Source organism: Emydura macquarii, unplaced genomic scaffold (assembly GCF_026122565.2).
Source record: "Emydura macquarii macquarii isolate MOO-44397 ecotype Brisbane River unplaced genomic scaffold, CSIRO-AGI_Emac_v2 contig_629, whole genome shotgun sequence".
In the NCBI taxonomy this organism is placed as follows: Eukaryota; Metazoa; Chordata; order Testudines; family Chelidae; genus Emydura; species Emydura macquarii.
In genome coordinates this window covers 5,526,029-5,553,699 of record NW_027130766.1, presented here as the reverse complement: position 1 = coordinate 5,553,699, position 27,671 = coordinate 5,526,029, and the positions used below count along the sequence as shown (strand labels likewise).

At 54.2% G+C, this 27,671-nt stretch overlaps 3 protein-coding genes across 9 annotated transcripts; 1 reads left to right on the top strand and 2 right to left on the bottom strand.

Moving 5' to 3' along the window:
* Nucleotides 1–317: 317 nt before the first annotated feature.
* On the bottom strand, nucleotides 318–9,564 carry LOC137148403 (uncharacterized). 5 transcript variants are annotated; one of them, XM_067541135.1, is made up of 7 exons: nucleotides 9,486–9,564; nucleotides 8,138–8,421; nucleotides 5,305–5,975; nucleotides 4,578–4,648; nucleotides 3,551–3,793; nucleotides 2,286–2,532; nucleotides 318–1,296 (listed from the first exon to the last, which is right to left on the bottom strand). In XM_067541135.1, the coding sequence occupies exons 2-7, from the start codon at nucleotides 8,350–8,352 to the stop codon at nucleotides 1,187–1,189; spliced, it is 1,557 nt and encodes a 518-aa protein (XP_067397236.1). In that variant the 5' UTR covers nucleotides 8,353–8,421; nucleotides 9,486–9,564; the 3' UTR covers nucleotides 318–1,186. The 5 variants fall into 5 exon arrangements, with proteins under 5 accessions (XP_067397236.1, XP_067397241.1, XP_067397238.1 ...); XM_067541140.1 differs by having other exon boundaries at nucleotides 2,302–2,532; XM_067541137.1 differs by having other exon boundaries at nucleotides 8,138–8,418; nucleotides 9,486–9,532.
* An 86-nt stretch (nucleotides 9,565–9,650) lies between these two features.
* PNPO (pyridoxamine 5'-phosphate oxidase) lies at nucleotides 9,651–22,038 on the top strand. 3 transcript variants are annotated; one of them, XR_010918519.1, is made up of 8 exons: nucleotides 9,651–9,896; nucleotides 10,950–11,074; nucleotides 11,600–11,699; nucleotides 12,329–12,382; nucleotides 13,463–13,591; nucleotides 13,818–13,888; nucleotides 19,307–19,456; nucleotides 21,911–22,038. XR_010918519.1 is itself a non-coding variant. In XM_067541133.1 (7 exons), the coding sequence occupies exons 1-7, from the start codon at nucleotides 9,756–9,758 to the stop codon at nucleotides 14,691–14,693; spliced, it is 786 nt and encodes a 261-aa protein (XP_067397234.1). In that variant the 5' UTR covers nucleotides 9,662–9,755; the 3' UTR covers nucleotides 14,694–15,628. The 3 variants fall into 3 exon arrangements, 1 of the variants encoding a protein (XP_067397234.1); XR_010918520.1 differs by lacking the exon at nucleotides 21,911–22,038 and adding an exon at nucleotides 19,916–19,937; XM_067541133.1 differs by lacking the exons at nucleotides 19,307–19,456; nucleotides 21,911–22,038 and adding an exon at nucleotides 14,528–15,628 and having other exon boundaries at nucleotides 9,662–9,896.
* On the bottom strand, nucleotides 20,733–27,614 carry PRR15L (proline rich 15 like). The gene is made up of 2 exons (XM_067541134.1): nucleotides 27,410–27,614; nucleotides 20,733–22,755 (listed from the first exon to the last, which is right to left on the bottom strand). Exon 2 carries the CDS (start codon nucleotides 22,716–22,718, stop codon nucleotides 22,407–22,409), a length of 312 nt encoding a protein of 103 aa, XP_067397235.1. The 5' UTR covers nucleotides 22,719–22,755; nucleotides 27,410–27,614; the 3' UTR covers nucleotides 20,733–22,406.
* Nucleotides 27,615–27,671: the final 57 nt, after the last annotated feature.

The following is a 27,671-nucleotide window of genomic DNA, read 5'->3' as shown; positions in this document are numbered from 1 at the left end:
AGCAATAGTTCAGCATCTGGGGCAGGAGGGAAGGAACTAATGGTTAAAACTATCCAGCCTGTGTCCACTGGAGATTGCTTCGCTTCCCAGGACGCTACTTTTAACCTCTATAACAACCCCAGAGACTATACATTCCACCGTCCGTCCCCAACCTGGGGAAGCACTAAGCAGAAACAAGTGAGCTGCTCTTGTTATATTCCAGCCTTTATTAGGGAAGTGGCGGGGGGGGAGGGGGGATTTTATTTACAAGAAATAGAATATTTAGGGGAACTTCCTTTACAGGAAAAAAAAAATAGTCTCACGCACAGTTAAATTCCGACACCTCCAGTGAGCAGAGAAATTCCCTTTGGAGCCTCTGCATGAGAACAGACTTTGCCCTGTGTGAGGGATACAAAATCCCCCCCTCACTCTGAAGACTCAGACTGGGGCACAGGTGGATGGGTTCATCTACAGGCCCAGTCTGGTAAGAAATATTTCAAACCAAAAGTTCCCCTGCTCTGGCCAAAGAGTCCGGTGCAGGGACTGCAGCCTGGGGCCCGTTCCACTGCCAGCATTATCCTCCTTACAGTCTGATGCTGGGGGAGAACAGCTTGTCCAGAGGAGGAAAAGGGGCTGGTGCATTAATGTTCAGTGTGACAGAGCCGGGATGCCTGCATGGAGATGATTTAAGAGGACAGAGATGTCACACGTGTGAGTGCAGCATCCCGGTTTGGATCAGCCTTCCCTGCTCAGGGACTCCTTAGAAGTGAAGGGAGGAGCTAGCACATCAGAACACACCGCCCGGGCTGTCCCACCAGCTTCTCCACGAGCAGCAGATCCCAGACGCTTCGTTAGAAGGCGAAATCACCCCCATCCCAGTAACGCGCACTCCAAGTTCTGTGCGCTAGGACTGAATGGCCACACAGCGGGCACGTCAAACCCTGCGGTGCATTTTCTATCAAGCCGCACCATTGCTGCCTCTGTAACGGCTGCAGGGAGGGGCGTGTTATCTCCACCACGCTCACCCCCACTGCTGCTGTGTGGGAAGGAACCTGGGCCCGCAGCACCCTTGTGTGGCTCTCCTGCCAGTGTAAGCTGAACTGGAGGGAGTGGGGGGCGATGGATCCCCTGAGGAGCGTTTCCGGAGAGGGCAGCTGGCTCGCCGTTGCCTTGCTGGAAGTCTGGGGGACGCTGGCCCCGGCGCTGTTTACTCCATCTTGAAGATCATTTTCTTGACCGCCCTCCGGGAGGTGCCGCACTTGCTGTTGATTACGGCGTTGAAGTTGCAGCCCCTGCCACACACTTTGGAGACGTACTCTGGGGGAAAGGTGGGGGAGGAGGGACAGAGAAATGGAGCAAAAACCCCAGACTAATTCTGGCTTTTTATTAATCCACGGAGCTGAATCACTCCAGATGCCGTCATACAAAAACTCTACGACCCTGCGGCATGCGGGAGCCGGGCAAGCTGTGAGATGGATATGGGTGCACCGGGCCCCTGGTCCTGAGTTCTCATCCCAGCCGTGCTACTGACTTGCTATGTGACCCATCCAAATTGCTCTTACATTTACCACGGTGGTATCCTCAACCTCTGTGTCTGGTATTCTCTGCTGCCAAAGGGGGGCTGGTAACCCCCTGTCACAGGCACTGCATGAGGGCGGATGATTAACTAGATCAAATGCACTAGCGATTTGAAGGTGTGTATGGCACGGGGTGAGAGCGGCAGACGTGACTGGTCGCTGGGGCTGCTTTGTATTACGGGTGCCCAATCTGAGACCCCTTGACAGGTTTTTCCGAAAGCGCTTAGCACCTGCACTCTGAAAACCAGGTCCCTTTAATCTGCTTCGGGTGGAGCCTTCCTGGAAACCTTGGCCTGCATCTGTGCTGTTAGACTTGTTCAAACTTCCCCGCCTGTCCGACCCAGCAACACAGCTTGGGTTACTCAAGCTAACCCTTTCTCTCTGCAGCCTCCTTCATGTCTCACCATGGATGCTGTGCGGTTACGTTTTGCAATTCACTGGGCCTGGCCCCACGATGCTCTTGGCTGCGGCTGGTTCTCGGGCAGTACCAATGCTGCTGTGTTTGGGGCGGACGAGGGAGAGGAGGGTACCGATAAAACAGTTTTCCAAAGAGCATCTTGGACAGCTCAAGGGGTGGGGTAGGGGCTGTGAGTTTTTTTTCTCTAGGTCACCAATTCAGACCTCCTGGCAGTGGGGGAATGACCCCACCCTCACTCTCTGCCCGGTGTGGTGGCAGGAGCCCCAAACCTCACCCCTCCCTCCACAAAGCCCCCTGCCCACCCCCCCTACCTTTGATAGCATTTACCACAGCGACCGGCAGGCGGATGGGTTTCTCCATGGTCGTGTTGTTGTGGGCGATGCGCTGGCCGGTGGCCGAAGAGCGGGCGAGCGTCTCCCGGGAGAAGAAGTAATCCAGCAGGCGCCTGGTCATCAGTTTGGGCTTGTCAGTGGAAACCTGCGAGAGATCGTCCAGCTGGTGGTGGGTGATGTAGACCCCCGAGTTGGGGATCAGCTCCAGTTTGGGCCTCCCGTTCTCCTGTGGGAAAGGGAGAGAAAGAAGCCCCTCGTCATTCTGCTACTTCCCCCTGCTCTTTGCGGGTGCCCAGAGTCCTGGGAGACCCTCCATGGATTTCATCAAACCCCACTGGGGAGGCTAAACAAGTGACAGATGATGAGCTAATTCCTACTGCCCTTTCTCAGGTCCAGTCCCGTTGATCTCAGTGGGCTGCAGCACACGGCCTGCTCCATTGACACTTCCTTCCCCCATTCATCAGCCGAGCCCTGAGTTCAGGATCCTGCGTTTCTCCTGCAGCAGGTGAGCACAATCTCAGTGCAAGCGGGGGGGCAGTTTCTGTTGGGAGGGAGTTGTCCAGCGGGGAGAACTGGTATCAGAACGCCCAGGTTCTGCCGCTGACTTGCTTGGGGGAGACACCTAAGCCCTGTGTGTGCGTGCCTCAGTTTCCCTGACTGTAAACAGGGATAATGCTGACCCTGCCTGTCTGTAAGTCCCTGGGAGATCCTTGGTCTAGAAGAGCAAAGTAGTATTTATTACATAACTAAGAGTCACTGTGTGATGGGATGAGACTCCCCCAGTAAATTGAACCTTCCCTGCCTTCTCTTTTCTCGATGGATACAATAAGGACTGGTTCTGCCATGTTAGGCTGGTGTAAACCCCCAGAATTCAGAGTGACTCCAGATTTCAGGAGCTGCTTCATTCCCCTCTCTGTCAGTCACACGCACTGTTTCACTGACTTTAGAAGAGTTGGAACAACTGAGTCCCTTGCCTTCTCAACCATCAACCCACCCCCCCGATAAGAGGGGGGGATATCTGCCCTGGGCAGGCAGGCACAGCAAGGGAACCTTTGCTGCCTCTGTTAGTGTGGGACCTCGGTGTCCACCGGCCCTGCTGGAAGAGTAGGGATGGTCCTGGCTCCAAGGAGAAAAGACGCCCAACCCCACTATTATGGCCAGTGCCCTCCCGGGCTCCCATTAGGCAGCATCCCCAGACCTTCAATGAGCAATGCCCACACAGGAGCCGAGCATGGGACACGCACCTCCACGGGCGACGCCCACACGGGGGTCCCATCGGGCAGCGTATCTTGTATGTTCTCCCATAAGCAGGTGGCGTCGCTCAGCGTGGCAGGGCTCCCCAAGCCATCCTCTGTGTTCATCCAGGGTGGGAAGCCGCTTGGGACCCCGGCTCGCATCCTCCGGGGCGGGGGGCTTTTGGGGACGTCAGCCGGGGTGCACCTCTGCTCCGCAACGTTGGGAGAGGAGAATGGCTGGGGACCACTGACCTGCAATAGGAGCGAAGGCGTGGGAATGCCGCTGACAGGGACGCGTGGTAGAAAAACTAGGTGACCCGTGATCTACCCCTTCCTGCCTCAGCCCCTCCCCACACACCCAGATGCCAGCCCCTCCCCATCTAGAATCATAGAAGATGAGGGTTGGAAGGGACCTCAGGTGGTATCTAGTCCAACCCCCTGTTCAAAGCAGGACTAACCTCAGCTAAATCATCCCAGCCAGGGCTTTGTCAAGCCACATCTTAAAAACCTCTAAGGATGGAGATTCCACCACCTCCCTAGGTAACCCATTCCCGTGCTTCACCACCCTCCTAGTGACAAACTTTTTCCCAATATCCATCCTAGACGTCCCCCACTGCAACTTGGGACCATTGCTGCTCGATCTGTCATCTGCCACCACTGAGAACAGCCTAGCTCCATTCTCCCTGGAACCCCCTTTCAGGTCGTTAAAGGCTGCTATCAAATCCCCCCTCACTCTTCTCTTCTGCAGACTGAACAAGCCCAGTTCCCTCAGCCTCGCCTGAGAAGTCCTGTGCCACAGCCCCCTAATCATCCTGTCAGGCAGACCTGTTAGTGTGTGGGATCTTCTCCCCATCACTTGGAATATTTAAAATTACACTGGGGCAACCCCCTTGAAAATGTCCCCTAGGGCCGCGGGGTGGGGCAGAGGGGATCTGCCAGGGATTTCTTCATCTCCGGCCTCTCCGATCCATGCGCACCCTAGGAAGGGAGGCAGGCCAGGGAAGCCTTTCACCTGCAAGGCGCTGGGAGCACCCACCTGCAATGCTGCGTTGCTCTCCAGCAGCGCCACCAGGTCCTTCAGGAACTGGATGTTGCTCTCGTTGATGTCTGGGGGGAGAGAGAGAGAGACAAAGCAGAGCCTCACCGAGGCCCCTGGGAAACCAGTTCCATCCCTGGCCAGGCCTCAGGCTGAGCGGGGGGACAGATGAGAGTCCCACACACAAAGCACAGGATTCGTTCCCCATCCACCCTGCGTTTCACCTTGTGCCCCTTTCTTGCCCCGAGCTCAGCCAGGTGCCCATACCTTTGATCCCAGCCCAGAGGCCTCTCTACAGAGCTGGCACCCGTGTAGCTTCTCAGACGGCCGGCCATGCTCTTCTCGCTAGGCAGGACCGCTAGAGTTCCAGCCGCCACACCCATGGGAGACCCTGCCAGGCGCAGTGGGAGGCCGGAGTCTGCTGCCAAGCCCAGAGCTCACCCATGGGTCTTCCCATCTCTAACCTAGGGACCCGGGGTTGCCCAGCTGGATCACACCCTTGGTCCATCAGGCTGGACAGCTGGGACCACGGCCTGACGCTTCAGGATAGGTGATGCCCCCATTACGCATGCTCTGATCCCTCTGGGCAGCGGGGCGCCATTTGAAGCAGAGACTAGCTGGCGCCTTGGAGCCCAAGACCTGGTTAACGCCACTGTAGCTGGCGTCGCTGCAAACTGCCTCCACGGTGCTATGACAGGAAGCTAAGGAGGGAGGAGGATTGGGTTACCAACACAGCTGTTTCCAGGCCCCGGCATCGTCCTGGCTGCCGCTGCCCCGGCCCCGTTCCTGCTGGAGAGGAGGTCGTTCTGCTCCTCTAGGTCCCGGAGCTGGCTCTTCAGCTGCTGGTTCTCCAGCTCCAGCTCCTTGATCCTCCTCTCCTGCCACACGGCGGCCTCTTCCCGCGAGGCGAGGAGAGTCCGCAGCTCGGACATCTGTTGCTCTAACTCCTTGACCAGCTCAGCGTACAGACCTGTCACCTTGCTTGCCCGGCTGCTAACGCCGCTGCCCCCTACGGGAGTTCGGCTGCTGCGTGAGCAGCGATCCTCCAGTCCATAATTCAGCGACAGAGACTCCAGCTGCTCCACGCTGGGCCTGCAGAAAACCGAGGCCTCAGAACAGGTGGCTCTGGGATTGTCCAAAGTCCTGGTGTGTTGCAGCCCGTCCTGGGGATGTCTGCTGTGGAGATCCAGGCTATTGCTTTGAAGGATGTGTCCAAGCGAGGGCAGGCCCCGGGGCTCTGGCACACTCAGGGCACGAGGGAAGTGAGAGATGAGGCTGGGACTGGCCTGGGGTCCATTGGAGAGCCTGGGTCTTTTCCGGTTCTTGATCTCCTCTTCCACGCACAGCAGAGAACGGCTGGGCCGCCCAAAGTTGCTCTGGGCTTCCTGGGGTTGGGTGCTGGAAGCAGACAAAAGCCAAGAAGGGAGCATAATTAAATCACATCTGTCCAGCCCTTTCTATCTCCAAGTACTTTACAAACTGTGTGTGTGCATGCATATGCAGTAATCCCATCACCCACCAGTGAAATGCAGCCACCTCTGGGGTGCTATGCGGCAGCTGTTTAACATAGATAGCAATTGATGGTAGGACGTGAAGGAGAATGTTATATCCACCTGAAGCTGCAGCAGGAATTTATGGAGGTAGGTTGGACCTGCTAGAACTCCACCACCGGGCAGGATATTGGGGCTAACTCCTGCGGAAAGTTCCAAAGGGTCTTTAATGGCCACAGGAGTTCAGGATTGTGGCTTTCAGTCTGATTCAAGACACAGCGTACCCCTCTGGCTTCAGTCAGAGTGGCAGGTGCCAAGCACTTCTGAGAACCAAACCTAAATTGCTTCTAAGCACCTCCTGGCACGCGGTCGAATCACCGGCACTGGGGGGGGAAGGTCTTTGGAAGTCTCCATTGCAAAGACTAAGCCAAGCAGGCTCTGCTTAGCTTGTGAGAACAGACAGGTCCTAGTGACTAAGAGCTCTTCCGTTTTTCCCCCCAGATAGACCTATTGTATTCACTCTGTCTCGGTACTTAGCTGGCCCCCCTCCCTTCAGCATCAGAGCACCTCACCCTTATTAATGGACTCAGATTCCAAGGCCAGAAGGACCATTGTGATTACCTAGTCTGACTTCCTGTACGACACAGGCCAGAGAACGTCCCCACAAACAATTCCCAGAGCAGATCCTTTAGAACAACGTCCAATCTTGTTTAAAAATTGCCAGCGATAGTGAATCCACCGCAACCTTTGGTGAATTGTTCCAGTGGTTAATTATACTCACTATCAAACATTTACACCTTATTTCAAGTCTGAATGTGTCTAGCTTCCACTTCCAGCCATTGGCGCGTTAAACTTTTCTCTGCTCGTTTGAAGAGCCCATTATTAAATATTTGTGGCCCATGTAGGTACATATGGAACTGTGATCAGGTCGCCCCTTAACCTTCTCTTTGTTAAATTAAACAGAGGGAGCTCTTTGAGTCTATCACCACAAGGCGTTTTCTAACCCTTTACTCATTCTTGGGGCTCTTCTCTGACCTCTCTCCAATTCTTCTTCAGTTGTGGACACCAGAACTGGCCTATATCCTCAGGCACCCCTGGGATAGGGGGGAATTATTATCCCCATTTTAGAGACAAGGAATTAAGGCACAGAGTCAACAAAGCAGCCTAGAGAGTCCGCAGCAGAGATGGGTACAGAACCCAGGTCCAGCGCCCTAGCCGCTACACCATCCTTCCTTCCGTCGCTGAGCCACAGGTCTGGCCTGGGCCAGTGTGCCCCTGTCCTGCTCTCAGCCCCACTGCAGTGTGCTCCCCCAGCATGAGGAAGATACATTTCAATCTACAAATCGTACCAGGAAGCTCTCCACAGCTCCAAAGGGGGGTAGCTAGAGTGCCCTCACTGCCAGCCACCTCGGATAAGGTTCCCTGGAGAGTCCTTCCCTAGGAACCGGGAACTAGCGAGTGGGCTAAGGGGAGTGGGAGCTGGTGCCTTTCCCCTGTCAGTGCCAATTCAAATTCAGCCCAGTGACTGCCAGCTGTTACCATCAGTTGGCTGTTCAGGGGATTGTAAGAAATGAGTTTAAGGATCACAGGCCAGTTCCTGCTGGGCAGGTGTCCCATAATAGCAGCAACCATTCAAGCTGGAGGTCTCCGCAAAGAGGCTCAGGGTGCAATGGAGACTAAACAGGAGTTCACCATTATAGAAGGGGGAAGTGTGTTTATCAGGGAAGCCTGTGTTGTCCTTGTCCTGTAGCTGGAGGACTTAGAGTAATAGCTAGGTCTTACACAGAGTGTTTTTCAGCGGCAGCAGTTGTTCTCAAAGCGTTTTTCAGAGGAGGTCAGTATGTCTTCCCCTATTTTACAGACGGGAAAATGAGGCACAGAAAGGGGATGTTAGCCACAGTCACCCAACAGACCCATGGCCAAGCCAGATCTAGAACCCAGGTGTGTTGAGTCCCAAGCCAGTGCGTTATCGTCTAGGCCACACTGCCTTCCTCAAGAAATCAAACCAGGCCCCCACTACTGTGCCTTCTCAGTGGGTCCAGCTGGGTCACTCTGTTGCCCTCCTCCTACCTGGTACATTCTGGGGGGGCATGTCGTCGGGACTCCTGAAGCTCCAGCTCCTGGGGCTGCTGGAAGTCAGGGCTACAGAGAGCAGGACTTTCCAGCCCAGGCTCAGGCAGTTTGTACAGTGTGTGATCGTCTGGCTGCTCCCCATCTCTCATCCCTTGTTCCATGGCCTGCAGGTGGCTCTGCAGAGCCTGCAGGTCAGCGACACCACCAGACATTGGCTCTCGTAGTCACAGCTTCCAGCACCAAAGAAACACATTGGAGGAGAGGGAGGAAAACTCGACCTGCTGAAGAGAGAAGGGAGCCGTAGGAAGAGACACCAGCAGGAGAAAAGACATTGGAAAACATTGCATAAAAATATCAGTTTTGATCTGACACTGTCCTAACACTCGCCCCACTGGTCCTGTCAATCGAGCCCCCCACCTTCCACCTCCCAACACCCACCCACACACCTTCTCTTGGTGCAGGATTAGTTTAGCTTTCTGCCCTTCTCTCTGATTAGCCCCATCACCCGCTCCTGCGACCTGGTCCCCCCCCAACTCCCTCCCCGCTCTCTGGTCCACACGCACCCCTCCTGCCCCACATCTGATTCCCCAACTTCCCTCTAAAAACAGCCCTTTGGCTATTTTGACACCTGCTTCTCCCTCACCCTGGCCCTGCACTGCTCGGTGTTCCTTTCTTTTCCTCCTGTCTCATCCTCCCTTACTACTCCTGTCTTGATCCCCCCCATGCTCCCCGCCTGGCCTCTCACTCCTCTCTTTGCCCCCTGTCTGGCCTCCTCCCTTTCTTATCACCTGTCTAGTCCCCTTTCTTTTCAGCCCTTTGATCCTCTTCCTTTCCTTCTCCTCTGGCCGGTTCCCCATGATAATTGTCTCAACTCGAGCCTCTTCTCCTTGCCCCAATCGATCTCACTTGTCTCCTCTCCGGAGCCCTGTCTGCCCCTTCCCTCTGTCTGTCCCACCGCCATGTACCCTGTCTGCCCCCATCCCTCCTTCCCTCTGTCTGTCCCCCCGCCACGTCCCGTCTGCCCCTTCCCTGTCTGTCCCCCTGCCATGTACCCTGTCTGCCCCCATCCCTCCGTCTGTCCCCCCGCCACGTCCCGTCTTCCCCTTCCCTGTCTGTCCCCTCCGCCCACGTCCCATGTCTGCCCCTTCCCTCTGTCTGTCCCCTCCCCCCATGTCCCATGTCTGCCCCTTCCCTCTGTCTATCCCCCACGTCCCGTCTGTCCCCCCATGTCCCCTGTCTGCCCCTTTCCTCCTTGCCCCGTCTGTTCCCCCCACGTGACCCCTGTATGGACCCCTCTTCACCCCCACCCCCTGTCGTCCACCCCCCGCCCCCCGGGACACTGTACCTTTAACATCCCCTCCATGTGCCTGCTTACAGCCCTGACACCATTTCCTGGTCCCTGAGTCCCGCCCCTACCGCCTCCCCATTGGCTGAGGCCAGGCCCTGTCTCCCTCTTGATTGGAGGCCAGGCCTCCGCCCTCTATTGGCTGCTGGGACGGGGGGACGTGAGCTGAAATCGCTCCGCCCCCCGCGCCCGACACGTGACGTCCCGCGTCCTGGCCCACCCGCCTCCCTCCCAAGGGGCGGGGCTTTTGCGCGAGCGGCGGGCGGGGCTATGATGCGTTACGCGGCGCGGAGGGGGCTGCGCGCGGGGGCCTGGCTTGGGTCGCGTGACGGTCCCCCGCGGCCCGTGCCGGCGCCGGCTGCAGCCATGGACCTGGGGCCCCTGAGGAAAAGCTACCGGGGGGACGAGGAGGTGAGGGAGGGGTCCCCATGGGGGAGGGGCACGGGGGGGGAGGGGCCTGGAGGGGGGTAAATGGGGCGGGGCCGGGCCTGGGAGGATGGGTCCCCGTCGGGGGAGGGGCCTGGAGGGGGCTAAATGGACCGGGCAGGGCCTGGGGGGAGGGGCCTGGAGGGGGGGCTCAAAGGGGGAGGTGAAGGGAAGGATGGGGAGGGAGGAAGGAGAGGGACCAGGAGTCTCCATCTCTGCCCCTCCCCCCCCACAGATGGGGTGCACAATCACCCCCCCCCCCATAGGTGCCTGGGCTGGCAGCTGAGCCAGGCCTCACCCTGCTGAGCCTTGAGGTGTGGGGCTCGCCCCCCTAGCGCCTGCCCGGCTCTTATCCCCAGGCCTGGGGGGGTGGTGCGTGTGTTATCGGGGGGGGCGGTTCCCATTCGTCTCGGGGGGTAGGGGGGGATGGTTACCCACAGCCAGCCTGGGGGGCTCGTGGCCTCAGTGGCTGTTAGCCAGGATGGTCAGGGACACAAGCCCATGCTCCAGGTGTCCCTAAACACAGCGAGTCAGTAGCAGAGCCTGGGACTAAAATCCAGGTCTCCTGACTCTCAGTCCCATGCTTTAAGCTTCAGGACCAGCCTGTCCATTACTCAGCGTGGGACAAGAGAACAGCTTCCCAGAGCTCAGCTGACCTGAAAAAATAAACAAGCAATGACAGGAAATAAACCAACAACCAGGGAGTATTTTCCAGTGGCTAGAACAGGGAGACAGAGGGGCAGGTTAGGACTCTAGGTTCTGTTTGATTGTCATCGGCTCGTTATGTAACTTTAAGCTGTGCACCTCTATTCAAGTGTGGATAATCAGAGGCTGTTCAGCAGGCCAGGAGTTGTGAAGCTAAACTCGTGTATGCAGGTGGAGAGCTCTAGTCATCTCAACCGGCGTCCTTAGCTGGAGTTCCTGCAGTTACAGGGCTAGCAGGATTTGAGATGATGGAAGCAAAGGATCCCCAAGGTTGATGTGTGGCGTGTAACACTCACATTCTTCTGCTCCTCTCCCCATTTCTGTCCTATACAGGCGTTTGAGGAGAAACATCTCGCCTCCTTTGACCCGATTAAGCAGTTTGCTGTGTGGTTTGAGGAGGCCATGCAGTGCCCCTCCATCGGAGAAGCTAATGCTATGTGCCTGGCCACCTGCACCAGGTGGGTGTTGCAAGGGAGTCACTGGCAAGTTGCCTGCTGGCTCAGAAACTCTTTTTTTTCAGCATCTTTGGGTGATTTCCTTTGCTACTTTCCTGCAGTGAGCTGCCCTGCCAGCTTGCATGTCCTGGGCTGGGTAACCTGGCAACTTTTGGCCTGTTTGTGTGGCTAGTGAGGAGCAGATCCAGGGGCACAGCTGTGGGTTGGGAGGGGACTGGGCATTTGCCCTGTTATGTCAGACAGCTGGCCCATCCAGCCTGTTATGCTGACCCACCCCAGGGTCCAATCACAAATGCTTTAGAGGACGGCACAAAAGCCCATATGTACAGTCTCCTATAATGAGGTACGGGGGGGAGAGTGAGAGAGGGTAAACCTTCCTTCCTGATCTCAGCTGTGATCAATTCGTGACCAGAAGGAAGAGGATAGGTTCCCTTCACCTTTGCGTGGGTGGAAGGGCTGTCTCTGGAATGTGTATACACATGTGGGTGCACACCTATGTCGACTGGTGGTATTTGTTTCTTGGCTCAGGGATGGGAGGCCCTCTGCCCGCATGGTGCTTCTGAAGGGGTTTAGCCAGGATGGCTTTCGATTCTTCACTAATCATGAGAGCCGGAAAGGAAAGGAGCTGGTGAGATATGTGTGGGGCATGTCACTGAATGCAGGTGACGGTCATGCTCTGGGACTTCTGATGAGGGGTGGGCGTGGCAGCAGCAGACAGGAGGGAGGATCTCCAGGGACACAGGATGGTGACCAGCAAGCAGGTGTGCTACACACTGGCCTGTATTTTCCATCTCTCCATGGGCCCCTGAACTCTGCCCCGCTGAGGAGTAGGATGATGACTTGTCAGGTGCTCAAGGTCTGCACCAGGCTTGCATCGAATCAAGTGGACTGCAGCTGCCTCTCTTCTTCAGTACACAAATACACCTCAAATACCAACAAGCCTTGGGCTATGCTGGTCCCAGGTGTGGTGATCAGAGAGAGGGGAGTGAGATGTCTCCTGGTCTCCCCATCCCTCTCCTGCTTTGAGCAAGGTGAAATGTAGCATGTTGGCACCTGTAGTCCCCATGGGCTGTGTTGGCTTAGTCTGTCTTGGGCTCTTAAATTCCCCCAAGTCCCAAACAATGGAGCAGAGTCTGAGCTGGGAGAGGTGGGTAATTTCTCCAGATTTTAAAGTTTGAAACATTACCTAGTTAATGAAAGTCCTTTGGTTTATGGTTTGTTTGTTTGTTTTTTTATTGCCTCCACCCCACTCTTCAGGACTCCAATCCTTTTGCCTCGATCGTCTTTTACTGGGAGCCTCTTAACCGTCAGGTGAGTTGTGCCTTCTGATCCCAATCAAGGGGAGGAAGCTGCAGAGGGGATGGGCTCAGCTCCCTGAATGCAGTATCATAGTTACTTATGTTCGTTTGCTGGGATGCCCTGGTGAGGCATGTTTGGGTGAAGTGCTAGAGGAGATGGCAGATGCAGTCTCCCTCGCTTTCAAAGTGCAGTCCGCGTCCCTGAGCAGACTGTCTTTTTGCTCATCTTGATCTGAGAAGGCTTCTGAGAAGATCAAAAACTGCTTTGCACCAGATGGGATGGGTTATTGGAATCTGTAGTTTATTCAGCTCCTTGGGAGCTGCAGCTTCAAGGGATTTACTGCTCCAGAAATGTGCTGGGCTAGGCTGTAAGTTCTGAACTGCACTGACAGAGAGTTCTCACGCACCACTGAAAGCAGCTGCCTCTGGGATAGAGGCTGGTAGCGGTGTAACAGCACTCAGCAATGCTGCACAATAGTTCTTAGAAGGGGAACTGAAGAATAACACCAAGAAGTGGGTCTATTGAGCTGAAACTGCAAGGTGATTTAAGTCAGCAAAATATAATTACCAGAGTAGGAGGTTGTTTGGGAAGTCAGCTATGTACAGGATTAAAAAGGGAAGGAGCAGCAGGTTTCTTATGGGGAAGGAAATCTGGGTCTTTAATAATGGACCGTGGGGAGAGAGGCACTGAAACCAACTGAGTTCTAAGTGGATCTCAGGTGGGTTCTGTAGATCTTCTTCCCAATTGACTCTGCCTGAGGTAGGGGTTGGTGATTTGGCTGCCTTCAGGGGAGCTGGGTTCTGGAGAGGAGTTAGAGCTCTTTCTACCCTGCAAGGTGTGATGGTGATTCAGATTGCCTCTAGCTCATCCCCATCTCATGCCTGGGTTGATGATCACCTGGTATAATACCAGAGGTTCGTGGCGGGGACGGAGCGAGCCCTTGACAATTGGGGAATCCGCAGAGGGAGGATAGATTAATGTTCCGCCCTTCTCCTCATGGAAACCTGGACCCTAATCTTGTTGGCAAAATGAGCTTGGTCTCCTCCTGGCCCCTTCCTGGGGCCAGATCCTATCTTACTGTGGTCATTGCAGGTGCGTATCGAGGGCTCTGTGGAGAGACTCCCGGTGGAGGAATCAGAGCACTACTTCCATTCCAGGCCCCACAGCAGCCAGATCGGTGCAGTTGTGAGTCACCAGAGCACTGTGGTTCCCGACAGGGAGGTGAGGAGCAGCGGGACTTGAGGGTGGGCTGGATTGTGCAGGATTCCTGCCCCTTGGGTGTCTCGGAGGTTTCCCCAGGGACTTCTGTTCCTCGCTACATGTCCTGGTGCGTCCTATCTGCTATTGGGGGCAGTGAGGGCCCCTGGCCTTGCTTTGTTTGCTTTTTGCACATGTGCTCCATGGCAGGAAGCCCAAGGCCTTCAGAATGTTTCCCTTTCCCTTGCAGTATTTAAGGAAGAAGAACAAAGAACTGGAAGAGCTGTACCGGGAGGCCACAGTGCCAAAGCCAGTGTACTGGTGAGTGATAATTGGTGGTTAAAATCAGCTTTGATGAAAGCTAGGTATCCCACTCCCTCCCTTGGTGTCCCTTCCCGTTTGTAGCCCCAGCCTTGGCTATTAGAAACTGGGGGGATGTTGGTCTCCTTAAAACTGCCAGAAGATCTCAGATTCCCGGCTGGTAGAGATGGACAGACGGCACCTAGGTTTAACTTTCCAAAGGATGGTACCGTATATCTCATAATGTAGCTGCTGCCTCCCGCTCCTGCCAAGCGCTGCCCTGCAGCATGCGTGTTAGATTGAGAGTGAAGGCCAGGTGCCTGACTTGAACCTAAAGCTTTCGTGCAGTTGAGTACCACCTCCTAACAAAGCATGGATTTACTTAAAGGATGCTTCAGGGGTCAGTTAGGGTGGACACGGGCCAGCTTTTGAGCTGTTCCCTGCGAGAAGATAGTGTGCTTTGCAGCGCTGTGAACATCATTGGCCTTGGAGCTTAGGTGTGTGGAGGCCTCATGTCCTTTTTAGGAGCCACTGTTGTGATGTGTGCTGCATAAAAGCTCAGCTCTGCTTCGTCACAGGGACCTTTCCGGTCCCACTTGGCCTTGTGTGAAGGCTGCTGCTCTGCATGGGCCTCTCTAACAGCATCTGTTTTTCCCTCAGGGGGGGATACATCCTGAAACCAGACGTTGTGGAGTTCTGGCAGGGCCAAACCAACCGCTTACATGACCGCATCGTCTTCCGGCACCTCCGGGACGCCACTGCCCCCACGGGACCCATGACACACAAGGGAGAGGGGAACTGGGTGTATGAGAGGCTTGCCCCTTGAAGGCCAAAAGCTAGCAAGGGGTCTCAGTCACCTCCTCATTTCACACAGGGACCCAGGATATTTTCAGTACCCTTCTGCCTCCCCACCTCCCTTAGCCAGGAGCGGAGGAGGATGGGGCTCTGCCCCCTTGCTCCTGCACTTCAGAGGACAACAGTCTTAACTTTTACAAAACCAGGGACTATTTAGGGGGGCTCAGAGGTGCCAGATTGGCAGCCCTGGAGACTGAAGCCCTCCATCTATCCCAGTGTGAGCTTCCCTGACCTAAAGGGAAAACTCTAGACATGAGGGAGTTCAGTCTCCATAGCTCATTTGATCCTTGGCTCCTCTGCTGAGCCTACAAGTGAAGTATGTGTTTATGAGGGCAGTTAGTACCAACTGTGGTGGCTTTTGTCATGTGGATGCTGGTTCACAGAGAACTGGGCTGAGATCCACCAAACTCATTTCACAGAGAGGCCATTGGTTAGTGATACTCTTGGGATCTCTTGTTGATGGCCTGCCTGGGAGCTGGGTGAGACAAAACTACAGGGAGGCTGGCTCCCCTGGACAGCCTCTTCAGGTGTCTCCTACCAGAAGGCCTCCCTGTTTTAACCTGCCAGTCTTCAAGCGCCAGCATGACAACGGGAACAGATGTGGTGTGTGTGTGTTAACTGTAATCAGGTGTTAAATTTTGTCCAGCGCTTATTTGAGTGCAATAATGTAACCAATTCTGAATCCAAACGGAGCAATCATGTTACTGGTAATGTGTGTGTCTGTGTGATCTGTATAATCTCTGTGCATAGGGATGTTCTGCTGCCGGACTCCAGCCTGGCGGTACCGGCATGGCCCTCTCTTGCCAACGTGGTGCTCTGGGCTCTGAGCTGCTGTTATCAGTGCTGCTGTGTAAAGTCTAAGTGATTGTATAAACTCACAAATAAAGTCCAAGCTGATGAGTGGAACTGAAAGGGGATTTGGTTTAACATTAACTTACCTGTGACAGTTTTTAAAGAGGGGGGGAAAAAATGCTTCAGGAGGTGACGGGACTGGTTTGTATCCTCTCTCCAGCTGGGGGGGGCTGGCAGGCAGTGCCAAGTGCCTGTAACCCCCAGCAGGGGTCGCTGGTCTCCCAGCCAATAAGCTAAAACTTGCCCTGAATGTGGGTTGTTTGTTTTCTTCCACCCGCCACCCCGGACGTTTGTTCTCACTTTCTTGGGTTGTGTCCCAGTGAAACTGCGGCCTGATAACCCCTGCCCTCTCCCAGCTCCTTGCACAGATTTGCCTTCTTAGTCATTTGTTTCCTCCCCAGCCAATCGGGGTCAGGATCTCTGGGCTGTTTCTCTTGTGGTGGCGGGATTCCCATGCAGCATTATGAGTGACCAACCTCACGCCCTAAGCACTTTCACCTTGGCCTCAGGCCTGCCTTTGCCCGTCTTTCCCCCTCCACCCCCGTTGCCACCTCATCACTGCGTAAGACCAAAAGCAAATCAGTTACTGCAGTTGGGAAGTACCTTACTGTCTCCTGGTCACGCTTCTGTCAGCTATAACCGCTTGTTGTGAACAGTGAGACCCTCCCCCCTGCCCTCCACACACACACCCCATGCAGATTTTTTGGTTTTTTTTAGGAAGTATCAGAATGGGGCCGTGGCTGTGGAGTTCCTTTGTCTCCTGCATGGCAATGAGCTGCAAGCTAAGCTGCTTCTGTTCCCCTGTGCAGGGTGTTTCATAATTGTCCGTCTCTGGGTTTCTGGCCGGGTGTTGGCTGCTCTCAGAAGTTGGTCTGCTGTGGTCTAGCAATTGCCCCCTTTATGCTGGGAGCAGCATCCATGGCCTTTTCTCCTGGTGCACGTAAGGGAGGGAAAGTGGGGGAGGGGAAGAAGAGAACAGGTGACACAGCCGTCCTGCCATGAGTGCCTTCAGCAGCCTGGGTCTCGCTGCAGAGCTAATCAGGGTGTTGCTCTTCCAGCCGCAGGTGTGGCAGGCTGACTGGGCGATCCCCCCCTAAGCTAAAGGTAATTGGTACCTTTTCGACCGAAGGGGTGTGTTTGTTACGTATCCTCTAACCACTTCCACAGTCCTCATTGTAGCAGGTGCCTAAATTCCCCAAGGTTGCATAGAGCAGACTTTAGGGGTGGAGGGGGGAGGATAAGGGGGTGATCTGAAAAGTTGTGTGGTTCTCATCAAAATATGGATCCTACTTGAAACAGTAAAGCCAGACCATTCAAAGGGCAGCTTTCCTTGCTGCTGCTGCAGCCCTCTTCTGCTTGCACTCGGTGTGTGCAGAATATCCTCTCTTCTAAGACATGCTGTGCCCCCTCCCTTGACAGACTGTTAGTATTTCTGGGTCTGCTGCTGTCGTCCTGAACTCACTTGTGGGTGGTGGGGAGAGGGTCACCTGCCTGGGCCTCCCGTAGGATGAGACAGGTGCAGTGGGTTGTAATGGCGTGGCAGACCTGGCCCATTCTGTTGCTGGGCTGGCAGGCTGGAGGACCCAGGTGTACAGCAGGAAGTAAGTTTCACTCTCAGCAGACATTTACATAGGCTTAATCGTTCATATTCGAAGGAAGGTTTGAAGCTCCATGCTGCAGCTGATCTTTTAATGCCTATGGGGACTGGTGCAGATGAGGGAAAGTTGGAGAGAAGGGGGACCCCTAAATTCTGACCCAAATGCAGGGGGGCAGTATTGTCAACCTAGAAGAAATTCTGTGGGTGTCTCAGTGCAGTGGGGGGGGGGGGGCTGGAGTGGGACGCAGGTTGGCTCTGAGCAGTGGGAAGCACGACCCAAAACCACCACGCTGAGCTCTGCAGGAGAGGGGAGATCCCAGCTTTGTGTGAATAGGGGTTGAAAATCAGCCAGCAACAATAGCATGGGAGTGAGTCACTCTCCCCACCCTCTGCTAACTAAACACAGAGGAACATGGCAGAGCCTGAGGGCCAGCTGTCTGGCCAGGGTAGGGGGAAGGGGAAGGTGTCTCACCACACTGGGCTGAGGGACTCGGGGAGTCCCAAGGGCAGAGACAGTAACCAACACAGCTCTGGTTTCCAACACAGGCCGAATAGCTGTGAGCTGCCTCCACCCCTCCTGGGCTATTTCACAATGAAAGGAACAAGTGACGGAGAGAGAAATTGTCTATTGCTGCTGGCTGTTGCAGTGGTTGCCGTGGCAACTTCTGCCTGACATGGCTTGAGGTTGTAAATACTTTGCACCTTCCATAGTCCCTTTCCAAGGGTATCTCCATTTCCCCGAGAGGGGAAAAGATTTGCCCAACAGCACCTCTGTTGTAGAGCTGGGTATAGAACCGCAGGATCCTGACCTCCATCCCCCTGCTATAACCACAATACTTTTGTGTTACTGTTGGGATTAGAATCCAGATCTCCTGACTCGTGGAGTGAGGCCTAGTTGCTAGAGCAAGTGACTAGGAGGCAGGATCCTTGCGTGCTGTTCGCAACTCTACCACTGACTCACTGAGCGCTCTTGAAGGGGTCCCTCCCAGCTCTGCAGGTGGCAGTTCATCCATCTGTAAAATTGTGATAGTACTTGCCTGCTTTGAGGAGGGGGGGCAGGAGGGAGAGTCAAGGAGCATCTGTGAAGCCGCTTAGAATAGGGAAAGGGTTAGATCCTTGGTATTTGAGTAACGTCTTTGGGTTTTAAATACTGAGCAAAACTCTGCGCAGCTTTCTATTGCTGCTGCCCGAGATGCCTACAGGAAATGGAATCAGATTACATAGGTTTCTGAAAGAGGAAGGATGACCCAGTGGTTAGGACACTCCTGGGCCGTGGGACACCTGCGTTCAATTCCCTGCACTGCTACAGACTTTCTGGGTGATTTTGGGACAGTCACTTGGGCCCAGATCATCTCAGTTATTTAGGCACCTAACTCCCCTTGAAATTGATGAGAATGAGGTGCTGACATACCTCTGAGGATCTGGGTTTTTGTCTCCCTGGGCCCCGGTTCCCCAGCTGTAAACCAAGATTACAGCCTTGTCCTGCGTCCTGAGGGTTTGCGAAGCCACATACGTTAAAGACAGCGGTGCTCAGATATGTTGGAGGTAGGGGCCAGATAAATACCCCTCTGTGGTAGGTTAAAATGAGAAAATTTCAAAATAGTATCCTTAAAATAGCTGAAAATGTTTCCTACTCCACTGCCATGAATCAGGCAGCTGTGTAAGCCCCCGGGGCTACCGACTCATTGATTGGGATGAGAAACAGTCTAGTTGAATGGGGAGATCAGAACTGTGGACAGAGACACAGGAAAGAGTAGGAGGTTTCAGGGCACAGGATGCTCCTGGCCTGGACTGATGAGAGAGTAGCGCACAAATGAACAAAATGAAGCAAGAAACTCTCCCACAATGCAGAACCTACCTTAAAGGAGTGGTAGAAGACAGCTGTTGTCTGTCTCTGCTCACAGCTCCGCTGTGCCTCTCCCCATTATTTGTATGGCAGTGGTGTCTAATAGCCCCAGTCTTGGACCCGGACTCCATTGTGCTGGGTCTGTACAAACACATTAAGCTGACAGCTCAGCTTGCCGCTGAACTGTTTCAGACCCCAATTTTCATAGAGTGCTTTAAAATATGTTAGCAAAGTTATCGTATTTAGTAGAAGATTAAGTGATGAGAATATTTTTCCCCCTCCATTGCAGTTTTGCCATTCTCAGTTTAAGTCGCGGTAACTCGTATGTAGCTGATTGTAAGCTGGTTTATCGGGCTGAGGACAGCTAGGGTAGCTGCGGTGAATCTGACCACGGGGGAAATGGCCAAGGATTTTCTACTCACATTGGCTAATGACAAAGGTGAGTAAATTCCCAACACGTTTCGCTTCACAGCCACCGATGATGGGCAGCTTGAATTTTGCTTTAAAATAGTGTTGCGAGTGCCCAGATGCTATTGTAGGGGCTGCCCTGTAAACAGGTCTCCAGTTGCCTCTGCCTTTCCTTCTCCATCCCGATAGGTCTTAGCCAATAGCTAGATCCTTCTTTCTCTCCACCCACCTGTTCAAGGAGCCTTGGTTCTCACTAATCTCTTGTCTGGGACAAAGAAACACCTTGTGTGTCTGCAGAATTCTTCCTCTGTTTATTTTGGTAACAGACTGTAAGGGCGGAGGCTGCTGGGGAACATAATAACCCTGGGTTATCTGGGGGCTGTGTTTGTGGTGTGACTAATTATTGAGGAGGGGGGTTGTCTGAATCAAAGCTGGTGGGACAATATGGCCTTTATAATAACTGGAAGGTCGCTATTTTCTTTCCTTTCAGCTTCAGGCTCAGCCACTCCCTGCTAATAAAAAACAATTTTTTTAGAGCTTCCCTGTGGAAACTATTTGTGTTGATCACAATGTTCAAGCAAGGAAGGGCCCCTGATTCACCTCTCCCTCCTTCTCCTTTGCCCTCCTGTCTGCTGTGGCAGCAGGTTTGATTCCTGGCACTAGGAGATGTGGTGGGGGAAGTCCATGCTGGGTGTTGGTAACATGAGATGGAGATATAGGGCTGTGTGTGTGTGTGGATATGGCTTTGGCTGCAGTGGTGTGTCTGGGCAGCTGGAGATCCCCCTGCCTGAACGCATCCCTCTTAGGAGGTGCTGGAGATCTCTGCATGAATGCATCCTGTTTCTGGAACACTGCCCGTGTCTCGGGAGCTCCCCAGTACGTCCACATGCACACTTCACCTCAGTAGTTAGAGAGCCCTGAAGATAGCATTCCATAGACTGAACAATGGTAACAGTTAGGCCCTGAAAACTCATCACCTATAGCTGGGGGGCAGGGAGGGGAATACCATGTCCCGTAATTTATAGACAGTCTCACCGGTGCTCTTTTCCTGTGCTGGAGAGTTAGGGTCCCTGGGTCTTTCCAATCTGATCCAATTTCAGTTTTCAGTTTTCAGTTTTCAGTTTTCAATCTGATCCAAGCCCTGGAGTGTTTTCACAGATCAACCACTGAGCCCCCTTTGTTTTCAGGTTTGTTTATTAACAAAGGACATTTACAAACACACAAAAAAACAAATCAACTTCAGACTCTGGAGAGGAGCTTTAACTATGAGCTACAAGCATGTTTTGTCTCTTCAGGGTGCTAGGGGTGTCGTCGTCGTGTCCCCCCCATCCCCCCCCCACCATAAGCCACAGCACTGGCCTATACCTTGGTTATGGTGGCCAAACCTCAGTCTCAACGGCACTGGGAACAGTTCATCTTTTAACTGCCCATGCACTGAATCAGTGATTCTGAACACGAAGAAAGCATCAGCCAGGAAGATCAAGGCTGTAAAGCATCAGAAGCAAAATGGCTCTTGGACATTAAAAGGGCTAGCAAACTTTTCCTTTAGTAATCCAATGTACGGAGGGGAGGATTCTGCACTGTTGCTTCAGGCGTGTCTGCCAGAAACGAAGTGAATTCAGCAGGTGCTCCTGTACACAAAGTTCAGCAAACATGCATTTTATGAGTGCAAAATGGCTTGCTGAGTGAGTTATTAGTATCTCTGCTGCTAAAGTCCACCTGGGCTGCCAGATATGTGTGGCTGGTCGCCGTGCAGAGGTAGATGAACGCAGGAAAAATAGTTTAAAAATAACCTTTAATTTTAGTTACTGGGAATGTTAGCGTGTCCTTTAGCATTTTTTTGCTTGTGTGGAAGGAAAATTAAAAGCAAGGCTTTGATCAGAAAAGTGACTTGAAAGATGGCCCCTTCCTACTCAGAGCAGGAAACTGAGGCACAGAGTCAATGGTAGGAAAAGAATCCAGGCTTTCTCGTTCCTGGTGCTCCTGTGCTAACCACTAGATCTTCTGTCCTCCCCTCTTACAGAGTTACTCTAGCAGACTCCAGCTGGTTTCTGCATCAACCAATGCACTACAGTGAAAGAAACTGAGTCAAAGAAAATAAGCTCTCAGGGCCGTCACGCTGTTCCAAACCCCTAGACCCACCCCCCCTGGCAGCAGTTTCTCCGGTCAGCGGAACCTTTAGTCATTTTACCCCAGTGTTTCCTTCCCCCCGGCCGGCTGGAACCTCAGAGCCACTTTAGTGTTGCTCTATAATAGCTGGAGGCCTAGAGAGGCTATTGTTACAGCTAAGGGTGCTTCTCCTTTAGCTCAACTGGCTGAATGCTGCTATCCAGGCCATGAAGATCACGGGTCTCATGCCCAGTTCTGCCTTTAGCAGTGCACTTTAGCCAGTGACTGCTTGTGGCCAAATAGTTCTCTTTCCCAGGCCAGGGAATCTCTGTGGTATTAAAAGATGTTCCCAGCATTCTTACGTTTATCTTTCAAGTGTCATTTCATGCGGACCAAGCCACAGCAAACTGCTGGGAAATCCCCCAGGGAAGAGCCAGAGGAAGTTCCTAGCCCTTCTCCTCAGCCATCTTCTATGTGCAGTGGTAGAACAACAGGGTGGATGAGAATCAACTGGCTCTTTCCGTCCCAGAGCCCCCGGCATCAACCATAGCCTCTAGCCATGGGACTTGGGCGTCCCCCACCTCCAAGGCTTCAGAGCTGAGGGCCGGGTGCCTCCAGCTTCCCCATGGCGTTTATTTTAAATATGATGATTTGTATTAAATAAGTATCGAGTCCTTTCTCCTTCTTGAGTGCACGTCAGGACCGAAGTCTTTGAAATCTACAGCATGGGCATCTGCCCCTCATTACTTCATTTGCGGACAGAACAGAATCAACATCTAGGCTGGCTCTGACTCGTAAAGGGTCCACGCGCAAGGGCCTCAGAGCCTTGGTCCCCTTGTAGCACGTTCCCTCCACGCCCTCTTTCCCCTGCCTCACTTCTCCTCCCGCTCGCCATCAGCAAAGAGGTTGGGGTTTTCGGCCAGCGTGGCTCGCACTTTCTTCTTCTCCTTGAAGCGCCCTGAGTTGGAGACCTTGACGTGTTTGCCTTTTGTGTTCTTATCCACAATCTTCTCCAGCCGGGCATTGAATTCCCGCTCGGTGCCACCATCGCTCCCCGCCTCTGTCCGTGTGGCCTCCTGTTGGTTCTCGTTGGCATAGATGTCTGGGCTCTCATACAGGACCTTGGGGGTGGATTTCTTCTTGCGCAGGAAGGTCAGCTTCCACCAGCTGTAGTTCTCCGCCATGGCGGCTTCTCCCCGCCGGTGGCAGAGGAGCTCGACTCTAGAGAGAAGGCAGATATGTGAGCAGACCCTTTTCCTAGGTGTGTTGTTTCCCTGGACAATCAGATACATTTTACACCACACCCTCCCTTGGAACGGAGAGGAGAACCCAAGATCTAGAGCTCCTGGCTGAATAAGGACAGGTCACTTTCCCACCCTGTGAGCCAATCATTAGAGGGCAGCATTGCTTGCACACACAAGCCAATACACTACATTATCCCCCCCCCCCCCATTATTCTGCGCCAGCTGATTTGCCTCCACTTTTGCCTATTCCCTTTCCTGCTCGTGGCTCAGCATGACCATGCCCCTGCTGGCTGAGATTCCCTTCAGAGCCCATTGCCTCCTGTGGTCAATGTGCTGAGGGAGACGGCTGTTCCCTTTCCTCCCCAAGGGCCAAATAGGCTGCTAACGACAGAGGGGGAGCAGGAACGGAGCCTGAGTGTGGCACGTGGCGGGGCTAAATGCTACCTGCTAGGCCAATGAGCATCGGCACCCCCGGGCGCTTGTTTCTGAAGAAGCAGCTGCAGTGTTTGCTGTGAGGGAAAATCATGGCTCGCAACTCAGCTACGTCTTAGCAAGGTCTCTGGTGAGACCAAGGCCAAAAGAGCAGCGGGCCTCCTCCCCTCCCCCAGCTGTCACTTTGTGGCGTTTGATGTTGTGTTTGCAGCCTCAACTCACTGCAACATGACGACGCAGCCTGGCAAAGCAAGCCTTCATTGCACGGAGCAGGAGCTATTCCTTTGCAAGATGCTAGGGTACTAGCTTTGGAGGTGGGAGGCCAGCAGGGGACCGCTCCTGGCTGAGCCACTGATCTGCTGTGGGAGATTGGACCACATCACGACCCCTGTCTGTGCCTCTGTTTCCCCTCTATTGTTTGTCTGGTCTACTTAAATGTCAGAGCAGAGACTCTCTTGCTGTGTATTTGCACAGTGCCTAGCACAATGGAGCCCTGATCTTGGCTGGGGCCTATATCCATTATTGCAACAAAGAGCTGTCTCCAAACCATTTATCTTTGCCCAGGCCAGCCCGTGTTCTCACTGCTACTTCTCCCCTCCTCTTCCCTGGCTGATTCTTTGCTACTCCCAGTTGCTGCATCTTGTTTTAATTTGACAGAAAACGCTTTGGGGCCAATCCCCATCTCTTACCCTGTGTTTAGACAACGCCGAAGCGTGCCACAAATACTCAGAAAATCCTGTTGAACAATGACATTGAAGTGTGCCAACTCTGGTACCTATAGGCATTTTGTCCACGTGAAAGCCCAAATCCTGTGGTAAAACTCGCTCTTTGCCTTGGGTGGAAATTTGACCAGCCATTTCCCGTTCCTTCCCATTGTACAGATGGGGAAACTGAGTCACAGCAACGAGACTTCACCCACAGATTGAGCCCGAAATAGAACCCAGGGCGCCCGGCTCCCAGATCAGGTCCAACCAATGCTCCCAGTCTAACGCCACTAGTCACTACAGATTTAAGTCCTTGGCTTCCATCCTGCCTCCTTCCTGGATGGCAGCAGCCTCCGGCCTGATCGCAGCTGGGTGTTTGCTGAAGGCGTATCTCACCCTTTGATCGCTCCCTCCAGCTGTTTGTACAGAAACATTCAATCGCTCGGTAGCCAAGGTGGCAGCCGGGAGGGGAGGATGTGGTGGGGGAAGGGTCCGTCCCTGAGGGCGAGTCCTGCACATGGGCGCATCCCCTGATACTCAGCACTGCCTGGCCTAGAGAGGCGGCAGAGCTCTTGCAGACATTCAGCCATATACCGGAGTGAAGCGGGAAAACCTAACCTGGGTGCAGCTGGGTGGCCTTCCCTGGGTCTGTCTGTTCGTTGGTGCAGCAAGGGAAGGGGGGGAAGAGTAAGAACAACTGGCCAGCTCCATGGAGTACTGGTCTCCCCCTGATTAAGCCACAACGGCCTGATTGCCAAGGAAGGCATGCAGCACTGTGGGGAAGGCCTGTTAGATCACGGAGTCCGTTTGCCACAGCACCTGCCGCTAGAGGAAGCTCGATGTTCAGGTGCTGTGGGCCAGTGTCTGTTCTCAGTCGCCCCCCTTCAGAGCCACAGCGATTGTTGGCTTTGTCTTTATGTAACTGATAGAAACTTGGGCCCAGTCCCCAAAGGGTTAATCGATCCGGGGGAAGTAGTGTGAACGAGGGCCAGTGTGTTATATGGGACTGTCTGCTGCGGGGCGAGCTTTGCCCTTCAGCGGCCTGGCTCTGCTGGGGCATTTCTCTCATTCTGCAATGAACCTCAGGCAGCTTCTGGAGTTACGTCACCGTTTGGGAGCAGAGAGCAGGGAAAAGGCGGCGGGGAGGTGGGGTGCTGAGGATAAGATTCAGACTCAGGTTCCCTGCACAAGGATTAGGTTAAAACCTTGGATAGGTTCAAGGTCTCTTTCCCAGCCGCAGCGTTGCCCCTTTCCCAGCACAGCGCCCGCTCGTTTCCTTGTAGGCTCCTTCGCAGCTTGCCCCCATTCACCCCTCAGGCTCCAAGCTGCCCTCCACTCCAGGTGAGATGCTGCCTCGAGAACAGCTTGGACCGAGCTGCTGTGTACCCTCTCAACCCTAGAAGGCTGAGCCCTCACCGTCGCCAGCGCCGTTTGTCTGTCTGAGCACACGTGTGGCCCATGTACGCACGGACACTCATGTAGACACACACGCACTTGCAGAGAGCGCAGTGCATGCTCACATCGCAGGGGTGTACTTGCACACATGCAAACACAGAGATCCTGGCATACATGCAAACCGAGCTGTGTGCACAGTCACAGAAGGACACGTACCTGCACACACACACACACACACAGACAGGTGCCTGCACACACAAGCAGCATAAACCTACAGGGCAAGGTCCCATCTAAGAAATGACCCCAATAGCCAAATCCCAATCAAAGTTACCCTAGCCACTTCCTGGCTCTGAGATCTAGGGAGTCTCTCTGGAGGAATGGAACTCCTGGTCGTGTGTAGTGACATTCTCTAACGAGGGAGAGAAAGGAGCTGGGACACGGTCTGTGAGGTTGCTGGAGGATGTGGCCAGCCTGGCTGGCTAGGAGTTCCCTGGGCTTCCCTACTCAGCTGTCCTTTTGCCTCCCTGAGCACAGCCTGCCTGAGACAGTCCTGAACCCGCACAGACACCATCAGTGATAGGGGCTGCGTTTCCCCTCTGCAGCCCTGTCAGCTGCCCACGAGGGAAAGGGGCCTGGCGGGGTTTCTGAGAGCCAGGAGGTCGGTGTTACGTCAAGCTGGGGGGGAGAGATTTCAGTACAGGAAGGCTTTGGGAGCAGGGGGCGGGGAGGGGCTCATCCGGTGCGAAGTAGCCGTAACCTTGGGCTGGGTCCATCAAATATTTCAGCAAGTTAAACATTTATAGCTCAGGCGGAATAGCAGAGCCCAGGCAGGGGCATATGGGGGTAGGGTCAGTCCCTCGTGAGTGGGGGGAAGGTTTCCCAGTGTCTGAGATCTCTGCCTTCTGGATCCCTCTGATTACACCCCCTCCCCATATTCAGTGCCCTGAGAATTGCTCATTTGCACTGCAGATGGCATGAGAGATCTTTCTCCAAATAGTTCTTCCTGGGGCCCTGTGAGATGGGACTCCTCTCCCTCTGTTACCTACCCCCTAACAACCCCCTTAAACCCTCAGGCCAGGCCTCTGAACGGCTGCTCCCGCTGGCCACTCCAAAACCTACACAGCCAATGAGCCCTGCACCACGCAAGAGATTTCTATGGAAGGAGCCAGTGTTCGTATGTCACAGATGCAGCCCCAGTGAGGGGCAGAGCTGGTATAACCCTTCAGAGGCGACAAATGTCTAGTATCTCAACAGCTCCCCCCCACTTAGCATTCATTTGGCTACCAGCATACCAAGGGTTAAACCAAAAGCTCTGTGGATCACGCTCTGTGTCCCCTCCATTGGACTGAATAGAGCAGGTGCTGCTGTCAGTTCTGACCCGGAGATCCACAAAGAGGCCCCAGAAGATACTTTAGCAGGTCTAGTCAGGGATTAATTGGGCTAGTGGATCGTTAGTCACCCGCTGTCTGTTACACCTAGGAAGACTGAACCTTTACCAAAAAGAAGCTTCTTATGAAAGGTGCTGGGTTGATGGCGCTTGATAGCCACAGATCAGGGTTAGCCAGGGTAATGGCAAGACAACCATCCCCCCCAAAACGCCTCCCCGACGTGTACTTCCATCTCCAAGGCTGAGTCTCCGAGGCCCATTGACTCCTGGGCCTCCCAAGATCCAACCAAATGCCCGTAATGTGCCCCTCCCCCCATTCCCAGTGGCTCCCCAATCCCATAGGAGCAGCTTTCGGTCCCTGCCACCCTGGGCTAGATCGGAACAGGCCCCACTTGAGGGGAAAGGCTCCGGCTCCCATTCCTGACCCACAAGCTGTCCAGATCGCCCCTGGACTGTGATCAAACCTGGCTGGTTACAAAGAGCTGCCGAGCTACCCTCCTCCTGAAGCCAGCTTCAGACCCGATCCTGCCAGGGGCTAAGCACCCTCAACTTCCACAGAGCTGCAGGTGCTCAGCACCAGGTTGGCCCGTTCTCAGCAGCGCTAATCAATTAAACATTCATGGAGGCGCCGAGGCATGACATCTGGGCTTGGGTTTCCCTCTCCTGCCCTCACCCTCCCCCCGATTTCCCCCCAAACACCCAGGCCAACGTACCTGCTTCTTCAAACACCTCGATTCAGTCCCTTGCTGGGCGCGCTGTGCTCCCCCAGGGAACGCTCAGCGAAAGGAGAGAAGGGCCCAGGCTCCAGGGCGCTATTGCGGACGGACAGGCTGGCCGGCTGAGCTGCACCGGGAAAGGGTGGGAGCAGTGGCTGTCACAGCTCAGGTGCATGCGGAGGCAGGTGCAGGGGTGTGTTGTACCTGTTGCTCCCTTTTGCTCTGTGTCAAGGTTAACCTGAGATCCAGCCACTCCTGC